The 10,690-nt window shown below is 47.7% G+C and overlaps 4 protein-coding genes across 4 annotated transcripts; 3 read left to right on the top strand and 1 right to left on the bottom strand.

The window, feature by feature from the left end:
- Positions 1–227: 227 nt before the first annotated feature.
- On the top strand, positions 228–1,110 carry HD556DRAFT_1440628 (uncharacterized protein; the record flags this gene model as incomplete). The annotated part of the gene is made up of 6 exons (XM_041306150.1): positions 228–267; positions 317–409; positions 470–595; positions 646–708; positions 759–869; positions 917–1,110. 6 exons carry the CDS (start codon positions 228–230, stop codon positions 1,108–1,110), a joined length of 627 nt encoding a protein of 208 aa, XP_041163097.1.
- Positions 1,111–1,636: 526 nt separating this feature from the next.
- On the bottom strand, positions 1,637–4,432 carry HD556DRAFT_1464070 (uncharacterized protein). The gene is made up of 9 exons (XM_041308309.1): positions 4,111–4,432; positions 3,987–4,045; positions 3,714–3,908; positions 3,040–3,148; positions 2,789–2,982; positions 2,632–2,735; positions 2,432–2,577; positions 2,306–2,353; positions 1,637–2,259 (listed from the first exon to the last, which is right to left on the bottom strand). The coding sequence occupies exons 1-9, from the start codon at positions 4,336–4,338 to the stop codon at positions 1,837–1,839; spliced, it is 1,506 nt and encodes a 501-aa protein (XP_041163096.1). The 5' UTR covers positions 4,339–4,432; the 3' UTR covers positions 1,637–1,836.
- Positions 4,433–5,084: 652 nt separating this feature from the next.
- HD556DRAFT_1525789 (uncharacterized protein) lies at positions 5,085–8,006 on the top strand (the record flags this gene model as incomplete). Its single annotated transcript, XM_041309289.1, has 6 exons — positions 5,085–5,549; positions 5,606–5,784; positions 5,838–6,146; positions 6,200–6,786; positions 6,839–7,675; positions 7,732–8,006. Exons 1-6 carry the CDS (start codon positions 5,103–5,105, stop codon positions 8,004–8,006), a joined length of 2,634 nt encoding a protein of 877 aa, XP_041163095.1. The 5' UTR covers positions 5,085–5,102.
- A 171-nt stretch (positions 8,007–8,177) lies between these two features.
- On the top strand, positions 8,178–8,992 carry HD556DRAFT_1440623 (uncharacterized protein; the record flags this gene model as incomplete). Its single annotated transcript, XM_041306149.1, has 4 exons — positions 8,178–8,393; positions 8,448–8,633; positions 8,697–8,744; positions 8,792–8,992. The coding sequence occupies 4 exons, from the start codon at positions 8,178–8,180 to the stop codon at positions 8,990–8,992; spliced, it is 651 nt and encodes a 216-aa protein (XP_041163094.1).
- Positions 8,993–10,690: the final 1,698 nt, after the last annotated feature.

The following is a 10,690-nucleotide window of genomic DNA, read 5'->3' as shown; positions in this document are numbered from 1 at the left end:
ACTAGAATGAAGTTTTCAAAGAAACAATACAATTGAAGGACAATGTTGAAAATCGTTGATTGTTTGTCTTGTTTGGTCATGGTTCAACTTTCGGCAATCGCCGGCCATGTGTTGAACTTCGACGTTATCTGTTATCAATCAGTTCATCAGTTCATCAGCTCATCAGATATCATGAGCTCTCAACCTGGGGTCAGATTTCATGACCTCCGGTCACTGAATCCACCTCAATGGATGTGGATGAGACCTCCCAGTCCCGGATGTCCCTTGGTATGTTTTGTTTCTGCTGATTTCAGTGAATTGATCTTACATGGTTTAGATCCATTAGATGATATATACCTTGGGCCGGATGATGAGTTAGACTCTGATTCTGGGTCATCCGGTGGTTTGGATTCATTAAATGCGATTCCCGGTATGTTTCTCAATTCAAATGTACATATTCTACATGTGCAAATCCATCACATATTTCCAGATCCATCATATCCGGCCCTGGCAGATGGACTGGCCCTGTACGATGACCCGGACTTGTATCTTGGTCCGGAGGATACCTTTATTTCATCTGATGATGCTCCGGCTGTACCCGATTTTCCTATGGCTGGTGAGGTTATTCTTTTCATCTCATGTTCATTTTTCATGGCATTTCCCCAGTGAATGAATCGACTCCCGAACCTCATCCGGCCACTCCGGCTGTACCAGAGGCACCCATACCTTGTACGTGTATTCATATCATGTCATGTGTTCTATTCATGTTATCTCCCAAGCGAATTCAGAAACTCCCGAATGTCAATCGCCCGAGCCGGAACTCAACAATGAAGAACTGCGTGCCATGGTTCAGGAGTTCATGCCAATCGGATCTTATGATGAAGCTGAAAGTATGTATACAACAGTTGATTATTTATCTCTGCTAATGTTCTGCAAGTTCAAACAATTGTAGATCGCCTGGGTGATTACGAACAGAGTCATGGAAATCTTCCTGCCCCTACAGTAGCACAACTTCTTGAGGCTGACAGACCATTCAGGATGGCATGGGCTGAAACATGCGACAAACTGCGGAAAGCAGATGCGGACCTCCGGAGGATGCAACGGGTAAGGGAGTCACCTCCGAAATGCTGAAGGTATTAGATACCCTCATTGAGTTCTTTGAGGACTCAAGTAACATGTAGATATCGATCAATGTCTGATAGTAGACATATTGCAGTATACTTTACCTACTCAGTACTTAGTCCTTCCTCGCTGCCCGGTGTTCTGTGCTCGGTACTCGGTACTCGGTACTCGGTGCTCGGTGCCCGGTGATCGGGGTTCGGGGTTCGGTACTCGGGGTTCAGTGCAGTATACTTTGCCTGCTCAGTACTTAGTACTTGGTACTTGGATACTTTACCTACTCAGTACTTAGTCCTTGGTACTTGTATACTCCACCTACTCAGTCCTCGCTGCCCGGTGTTCTGTGCTCGGTACTCGGTACTCGGTACTCGGTGATCGGGGTTGGGGGTTCGGAACTTGGGGTTCGGTACTCGGGCCTTGGTACTGGAGATTTGGGATTTAAGATTAGGTCGTTAGTACTTTGACATATACACAATAGCACATATGACATTACACATGACGGCAGGAAGATATATCTACATTAAGTGCGTCCCCGTGGTCTGGTTACTCTAGGTGTACTGTCTACTGGCATTTGCAACTTACTCCGGGTCGTCCTCGTGGATGGTTCAACTGTGACTTTCTTGCCCCGCCCCCTTTTCTGTGCCGGCGGCGTGATACTCTCTTCCATTTCAACATCCTCTCTAACTTCTCTGGTCGCGTCTTCAGTTAACCCAGCAAGGAGGTCGCCCATTCTTGATGTCAGTAATGCACCTTTTTTGGCCGGCTTGGCCGGCGAGGCTTTGGAATTGCATGTGGGACTGCCATCCCTTTTGGTGTAGGACCTCCCATCCTGGGTTTCTTCAGCGGATGTCTCCCGTCAGCCAGGTCATCATCCACATCATCCTCCGTATGATTAGTGGCACTCTCCTTATCACTCTCGGCTTCTGTCGACGAATCCCGAGGCCCTCGGATGGTAACCCTCTGCTGCTTTCTCACTATACTAGTCTGAGGAGAGGGCGACTTGCCAGATATGACAGATGGTACCATGTCCCCATCTTTGTTCTTCCATGCTTTGAACAGAAATGTGGGACCTTCTCCTGTTTCCTGCCAAGCATGCCAGAAATGGAGCAAGGCAGTCGTGTCCCAATTTTGCAGCTTTGAAGGCTCCTTCAAGTCAAACATCTGCCAGAAGATACGTCCGGGCCACGAAGTCATCCTGACTTTGTACAATGGCACTCCATGGTACAACCACCTTGTCCTTTCCCGGAACATATCCCTGTGTCCATGCATTGAACAATTTGTCAGATGATGCAACGAGAAACTCACGATAGTGCGATGTAAGAAAGGCCCTCACTATGGCCTTCTTCTCCTCAAGTTTCGTGTCGGTGATGTCGGGAAGGAGTGGCATACCCTCCCTGTCCATTTCGAGTTTGAAAGCTGGTTTTCGAATTCTTTTTCGACCTCCCTTGACCTGAAGTCCTCCATCCCGTGCCCCGGCACCTATCATTGTGATGCTCACATGTTCAATCTGGTATACATGGTTCAAACACTCACCGAACTGTTCCTGCGCGTACTCCTGCCACACTGGCTCAATGTCCTCCCAGTCCTTCGTCTTCATGAAGCTGTCCCCATCTCCTAAGGCCTCGTTATCATCATGCCTGCATGGATATTTTGAGATGAAAGATCCGTGTCAATGGGTAAATGTACTCACATCCCGAACAGCACCTCTCCCTTTTCATTCTTCCAAGCCGACATCACAAAAACTCTCATCCCACATTGCCTCCACATCTCGTTCGAAAAGTGCTCCATATATGCCGGACCCTTCTTACGGGCGACTTGTGCTTGTATCTCCGGAGGCGGACAGTTGTTGGACCACTCTTCCGCTGTTTCTTTCGCCTTCTCCAACTTGTCGTCGTCCATTCAGCCATGACTCTCTTCACCGCCGCCTGATAATGTTTGAACATACCAGGATCTCCGGGCTTTACCCCCTGACTCGTCCTCAATCCTCTTCAGCACCTCTTCGCGTTTCTGCTGGTAGACCACCATCCTGGGCGTTGTAGAAACAACAATACTGAGAGGAACAAATGATGCTCCAAACTGTATCTGTAAATGTTGTGAGGTCGCGCATTGCCTAGTCTGCTATACCTGAGACGACAAGTGCGTTCGACCCTAAAGGGGAAGCGAGTGCAGCAAGGATCTGGAAGTAGGCGCTGAAGGCGCTACTGGTCGGCCAATGCGAAGTGCGAGAAAGCGCGCAGGTACGCGCGAGGCGCGGGAAAGCGAAGGTACGCGCGAGGCGCGGGAAGCGCGCGCGCGCGTGAGCGGAAACAAGTGAGAGTAAGTGTGAGTTTGCTTAAGTGATGATAGATGAATAACAAGAGATGTGAGCGCGAGGTGTCAAAGAATAGATTGCAACTATATTCTCTAGGTGGTAAGTGGGTAAGTGGGAGGTCCAGTCCAAAGTTCGAAAGTTCCTAATAGTATGTAATGCTGGCGCTTATATACGGCGCCTAAGCGCTGTCACGCGGAGCCGAAGCGTTACCGAGTAAGGTATGTAAAGCTATATGTAAGTAAGGGTCCATGATATAAATAAAGGTGGAATGATATGTAAATAAGGGAAATGAAAATACACGCACTAGAGAGCTTGGTGGACAGTGGATGGATGCTTCCGGAAGGCTTGCGCTATAGGGCGATCAAGCGCGGGAAAGCGTGCGCGCGTATACATCATAAAGCGCGGGAAAGGTGCGCGCATGGCGCGCGTTGCGCGGGAAAGCTGCGCCTCATATAGGGATAGCTGCAGATAGCACACAGAGTGATGCTGCAAGTTCGTGCTGTGTACTCCCTAGTGAATACTGCCATATCACACCATGAGAGGCATGAGTCTCTACAGCGTCCATTTCCTCCCATACTTGATGGTGTCCTTCCTTTCCTTCTTTTTCTTGTTGTTGAACAACCAAGTCTTGTACACCTAAGATTTGATGAAAAAATGTGATGTTGAAAATTTAGTTTTTCAACGCAACAAAGGAGCATCACCTGCTTCCTCTTTTTCCATTGTTTTTGGTCCACCTTAGGAGCAAACAACCTGGCCACCCTTGCTATGGCAGTGAAAATCCCCCTCTTCTCACTCCTTTTGGCGGCAGTCCACTCAGGAAGGTAGTTCTTCAACTCCAAAATCTCCTTGTCTGTGAGCTTCTGAGACTGTGGTTGACGCGCCCTGTGTCTTCCGGAAGTCATGTTGGTGGAATGACCTGTTCTTGCCATAGTGAATCAGAATGCAGAACGGGCTGAGGATTTGCAAGGTAGAAGTATTAATGAATTGTGCGAAGTTGAACTTAGAGCAAAGCCTAATAATCTGTTAATCGGCCCATATTTGAAAAGAATCCATTAATGGAAATGAATTTGTAATGAGCCAACAGGACTGCACAGCATCATATTGCAATAACAATTCATTACACCTGAGCTGATGCCTTGCTTGCAACATTAGTAAACAAGATGAAGATAGGTAGATGCACCCCAGTGCAAAAATCTCACAGGGTGGAAGCAAGGGGCAGCAAAGGTAGGAAGACTTGGGTCAAGGTCCCACTTGCAAGCACGAGGCGACATGCCTACAGGTCCATGCCTAACTCTCCCCCAGAATCACCAACAATTCAGCCTGTTGAGGCACCACCTCCTTGGGAAGACTTTCCTGACAATACTTATGAGCAGGACCAAGGCTCCTTTGAGCCTTTGCAACTCCCAAAAACCATGGCAAGTTCATGTACAATGTTGGAGTGTCATTTAAACTATGGCTAAGCATTCAAAAATACAGAGTCAAAATGACTACCTCAGGCAATGGCTGCCAAGGCAGGAATCATATCTACATCACCTCCTTGATCGAGAAGCTCCACCAGAAGACAGGAGATGCATCATCTGCGAACAGGATGGGGTGTACAAATGTCAAGATTGTCTTGGCGAGCCACTCTATTGCACGGGCTGTTGCAGGAGTCAACATTGTAGCAATCCTTTCCACTGGATCAGTCAATGGAATGGGCGATTCTTTGAGCGGAGTTGTCTCGCTCATGTGGGACTCATTATACACCTTGGCCATGATGGCAAACAATGTCCGGAGGTCACCTGATTGGTGGAATTTGTTTGAAGAAGATGAACCTGAAGACCTGCTCGAGCCTGAAGATCTGCCATTTGTGTCCGGACCCGAGTTCCAGCCAAAGGAAAACACCATGGTCATTGTAGACAAGTCCGGAGTTCATCGCCTGGAGATTCGATGTTGTGAATGTCCGAATGCCATGAGTCCGGACATTCAAATGTTTCGACACGGATTTTTCCCTGCATCTTTCAACAGGCCAAAGACTGTGTTCACCTTCAGAGTGCTCAATGATTTTCTACTGGACAGCCTTGAATGCGGCACCTCGGCGATGAACTATTACAGCAAGCTCCGGCGAATGACCTCCAGCATGTTTCCACACCTTGTTCCGGTAATGCCTTACCCTCTTCATCTACTGGACATCATATTGACAAAGCACATTGCAAGGACCGATACAGAGAGCTCATGAGGGTCGCTCGACAGTGGAGGCAGTTGAAGACAATGAAATGGCATGGCTTTGGCCATCGTTCTGATAACCCGAGCACAGGAGAACTCGCATTATTTTGCCCGGCGTGTCCTCAGCCAGGGATTAATGTGCTGTTGTCAGAGGATGAATCGCTTGATGAGTGAGTCCTATTCTCAACCAATGTGGCCTCCATAATAATACTAGCGATCCAAGCTGGAAATACACCTGGTCATTTGTGATGGACGGAAATTTCAAAGCCGAACATCTGCATCCCATTAAGCCATTCGATGAAGTTTGGCTATCCGATGGGCTTGGATTCATGGTAGGAAAGGACCGGTATAAAATGCATCTGGCAGAGGCTGCTGACACGGTGGAAAAATCAAGCTGCAACAACCACCGGGCAGTAAATCAAGCTAATGCTGCTCGGCACAAGCTGGAGTCCACCGGTATCGGGGGAGTTGCCTGTGCCAGACACGGTTGCTTTGTCCCTCACTCCATGGTGGATTTTCAGAAAGGCGAAAGGCAAGCCACATCCACCATTCCTCATTCACGAGTTAACCATGGGTCACTTGCAGACAAATGAACATGGACTACGCCCTTTGCGAGGCTTCCCGGCACAACATGGAAGGCATCACCAGGGCTGTCACCTTCTATGATATTAATTGTCAATACAACAAACACTTTCGGGTTCGGGTGGATCGAAGTCGATTTCTAGACATGGCACCACAACTAACCATCATTCCCGGAATTGGGTTGTGGCACATTCATGGCCATCAGGACAGCTGCTATGTCCGATATGCTTCTAACTTTATTGAAGGCATTGGTCGGATCGATGGAGAGATCATGGAGACGCTATGGGCACGGCTCAATCTGATTTCCCCTGCTGCTCGGGGAATGTCATCTCCCCACCGAAAGGAATGCCTTGATTATCAGATGAATGACTCCAATTTCTGCAAGATGATTCGCATGAAAAGGACTCTATGCCGGAAATACAAGCTGGCGAGGAATGGCATCTCGGAAAGTGGAAAGGCATTCGACAGACTCGATGAAGCAGCACCCTCACATTTGAAGACAGAATGGTTAGCCAGGGAGAGGATAGCTCAGTCAAGCAGATTGAATGATCCTGCGGCGATGGATGAATATGAGATCAATATAAAAAAGGGTACGTTGAGTTCCATTGTCTCCATTGAGGTCAGAATTAATATTGCACTCAGCACCAAGCAAAAAGGAGATCGAGCTTAGATTATTAGAGGAGGGTAACGCCCGCAATGCAGCACCCTCTCGCAGATCTGTGGCGACGTGGATATCAACAGGGTTAGCAATTGAAGAGGCTCAGATTGCATTGCTCATCGAGGTCCGAAGGATCGGAAGAAGATCCACTGAGACACAGAGATTAGACATTGCCCGTCAACGCGATCGGCTCCGAGGCCAGATAGATGGATTTGCTCGGTCTGCTCTAACACATCTCGGGGAGGGATTTGATGCAGATGATGAACCTGAGGACTTGAACGTAGACATTCTAGATGATCTCGATGATGACCCGGCGGATTTCACAGAGACATCTCATACATGGACAAACTCTCCCGAGCTCACTGTAATCCCGTTGCCATCAAACCTGGGTGTTGATAGATGCAGACGATGCATGGCAGAGGATCTGATTCCCCTGGAGATGTCTCTTCGTGAAGGGCAGGCCAATGATGCCCTTCACAATCTCCGCATTTACCTTTGCAACAAGGCCATCCTGTTCCGAACAACCGTTCGGCAGGCCAAATCCCAGGCCCTGAAAACTCGAGCTTGGTCCCAGGTGACGTCGGTGCAGCAGGCAGTCTCCCTCCATGCCAGCATATATACAAAGACCAGAAAGCAAATGATGAAACTTGAGCCGGGGCAAGACCAGCTTCAGAAATACAAACCCCTGCTTTGCGAGCAACTCAAAATCAGCACTGCAGTGGGCGACCCAAATGCCCGAGGTCAACGAAATGAATCTTTGGCTTGGTTTTGGTCTGTTGAAGTCGACCTCGGGGGTCCTGATCAATCGTGGAATGAGGAATGTGAGTTCCTGCTTGCATGTCATATCCCACGGTTACCTGACTGGACCCATGCCAAGTTTACCGAGTCCATTGGCTGCGGGCAAAGGCACTACGAGATCGATGGAGGGAAGAAATGATATTGGTCAAATTGGAGATGGATTGGACATGTAAGTTCTTTTTGTGGAAAGCAACCCAATGGGGCGACCACATGCAGGAATCATTGGAGAAACGCCTTCCGGGTCACGGATGCTATGCCGGAAGGCAATCGCGAATGTATTCATTGCTCGCACAGGATGCGCATGCAGCTTTTCAAGACCTACAAAACGTGTTGATAGAGGCTGGAGATGAATGAACATTGTTTTCTCATGAAGTCCCTTTTTCCACATACATAATTGAGGCCCGGGAATTGTCCGGGTCAGCCCATGTCGGAGTTTGAATTTCGTATCCATCCATCAGTGATTCTTATCTTCACATCTTCACCATCTTTCACTTGCATTGCCAGCGCCATAGTCCTGTATTAGCCATGCCTGCAACTCCTGCATCCACTTCTGGCACTCTGAATGCCAGAAGCCATTACCGACCCCTGAAGCTGAGCCTTGGAACTATTTCCTGCACATTGGCAATGGCTGGATCGCGGGTCCGTGCATGCATCTCTCAATATCAGACGGAAGCTGCCAACAATGGTCTATCTTCTGACCGGATAAAGTATTTTAAAGCTGGGCTGCAATGGGAGATGAATGTATGTTACCACTGCCCTGATGACTTTGTTGGTCAATGCTAAAAATTTGAGCAGACTTTTGTCACACCACTCCTGCAGTACTCAGCTTCACAGAATATCGTGTCGGTTCTTCCGGTCCCTGTTGCTTATATCCTCAAGTTGTATCCCATGCTAACCTGGAACACGGTTCCGGACGACGTCTTTTCATTCCACCTCCTTTCATTTGATGATGAGGCAATTGCAGGACATCCGTCCCGGATTGTGTTTGCATATACATGTCCATGGTAGATGGGAAACACCACAATCCCGGATCAACCATGGCAGTGGGATGAAATAATGGCTTCCTGCGTCTCTCACTACCAGTATTGGGCGGTAAGATGTTAGCTGAATTGCCTTGATTGATGACTTATCTGTTCTAGCTTAATGTTGAGGATGATGCTTTGGTTCTTCCAGAGAAGTTGAGAAACACTTCGACTCCACCACTTATGGGACTGAGGTGGATTAAAGAACACATGGAAGCATTGATGGAGGAGCAAGATGAGGGCATCAAAGCCAAGATGGCAGAGGTGAAGATGTACACTGACATGTTAGAGAAATTGAGGAAAGGCAAAGGAGTGTAGTCCCATTCAGTGTTCATTGTATACAAGATGTAAAATATTCTATGCATTCAAAAATCTTGCACCCGAGTCCCGGAAGCCCAGGTCCCGAGTCCCGAATTTCGGAGTTCGGGGTTCGGCGACCCGGAGCTCGGCAACTGTGTTGGGTGTCAGGGTATCCGGAGCATTGGAGATAGCATGTGTCAGTATTTTGCGTTTCATGGTTCATGTTTGGCTGACACATGCGATCTCCAATGCTCCGGATACCCTGACACCCAACACAGTTGCCGAGCTCCGGGTCACCGAACCCCGAACTCCGAAATTCGGGACTCGGGACTCGGGTTTCGGGACTTGGGACCTGGGTTTCGGGACTCGGGACTCGGAGCTCGTGACCTGGGACTCGACAGTGTTCTGAATACTGAGTCCCTGACGCCCGATTCTATAATCACGAAAGATTCCATAATCACGAAAGATGAACCATGAAACGCAGAATACTGACACATGCTATCTCCAATGCTCCGGATACCCTGACACCCAACACAGTTGCCGAGCTCCGGGTCACCGAACCCCGAACTCCAAAATTTGGGACTCGGGACTCGGGCTTCGGGACTCGGTGACCCGGAGCTCGGCAACTGTGTTGGGTGTCAGGGTATCCGGAACATTGGAGATCGCATGTGTCAGCCAAACATGAACCATGAAATGCAAAATACTGACACATGCTATCTCCAATGCTCCGCATACCCTGACACCCAACACAGTTGCCGAGCTCCGGGTCGCCGAACCCCGAACTCCGAAATTCGGGACTCGGGACCTGGGCTTCCGGGACTCGGTATTCAGAACAGTGTCGAGTCCCAAGTTCACAATGTCGGGGTTCAGGGTTTTGTCAAATGTGTACGGCAATAACAAATGTTAATTTGAGCATATTGATACATCTTCCCCCAGTCTCAAATATCAAGTGCTGAGGTCCGGGTGTCGGGACTCAGTACCCCGGCACTCGGGACTCCCATATGTCAAGTCCCGAGTTCCGATTATCGAATACCGAGGCTCGCATCCAAATTATTCAGTCCCATATATCACTTCGCAAATGCTCACAATTGACACACCGGCGGTTTTGGAGTTTTGCACTATGCAAGATTTGTTTTGAAATGTTAATGATAAAGTTAGCATTCTTACTATACATTTTGACACAGTAAAAATGAAAAAATTGGATGAGTGGATAAATCTTGGGCGAAATTCTACATTTTATGAGTCATTTTGACATTGTAAAAGAAAGACATTTAACCGACAGCAAGATCTGAAGAAAAATGATCGAACATTTTGATTCAAATCTTATATCGGGGTAAAATTCCTTTCCAACAGGTAAAATGTGTTTTATTCAAATTTTCCTCAAATCTCACCCCATGTAAAATTTGAATCAAAATGTTCGGTATCATTTTTCTTCAGATCTTGCTGTCGGTTAAATGTCTTTCTTTTACAATGTCAAAATGATTCATAAAATGTAGAATTTCGCCCCCACTCATCCAATTTTTCCATTTTTACTGTGTCAAAATGTATAGTAAAAATGCCAACTTTATCATTAACATTTCAAAACAAATCTTGCATAGTGCGAAACTCCAAAACCGCCGGTGTGTGAGTATTGAGGTCCAGATAACTATTGGTACATGGTATTCATTTGTTGGAATGTATATAGGTCACAATGCATGCTCTTTGTTTGATCTTTCA

The sequence above is a fragment of the Suillus plorans genome (genome assembly GCF_016647745.1).
Source record: "Suillus plorans strain S12 chromosome Unknown HD556scaffold_14, whole genome shotgun sequence".
NCBI lineage: Eukaryota > Fungi > Basidiomycota > Agaricomycetes > Boletales > Suillaceae > Suillus > Suillus plorans.
The sequence above is the reverse complement of the archived record's forward strand: the minus strand, read 5'-3'. Positions and strand labels throughout refer to the sequence as shown.

Excerpts from the sequence above, each read along its gene's own strand:
- HD556DRAFT_1464070 (XM_041308309.1), bottom strand. The coding sequence starts at position 4,338 with ATGGCAAGAACAGGTCATTCCACCAACATGACTTCCGGAAGACACAGG. Across the intron at positions 3,909-3,986 it reads GAAAGGAAGGACACCATCAA|CACGAACTTGCAGCATCACT; the intron begins GTATGGGAGGAA and ends GGGAGTACACAG. Across the intron at positions 2,736-2,788 it reads GGAGAGGTGCTGTTCGGGAT|GCATGATGATAACGAGGCCT; the intron begins GTGAGTACATTT and ends ATATCCATGCAG.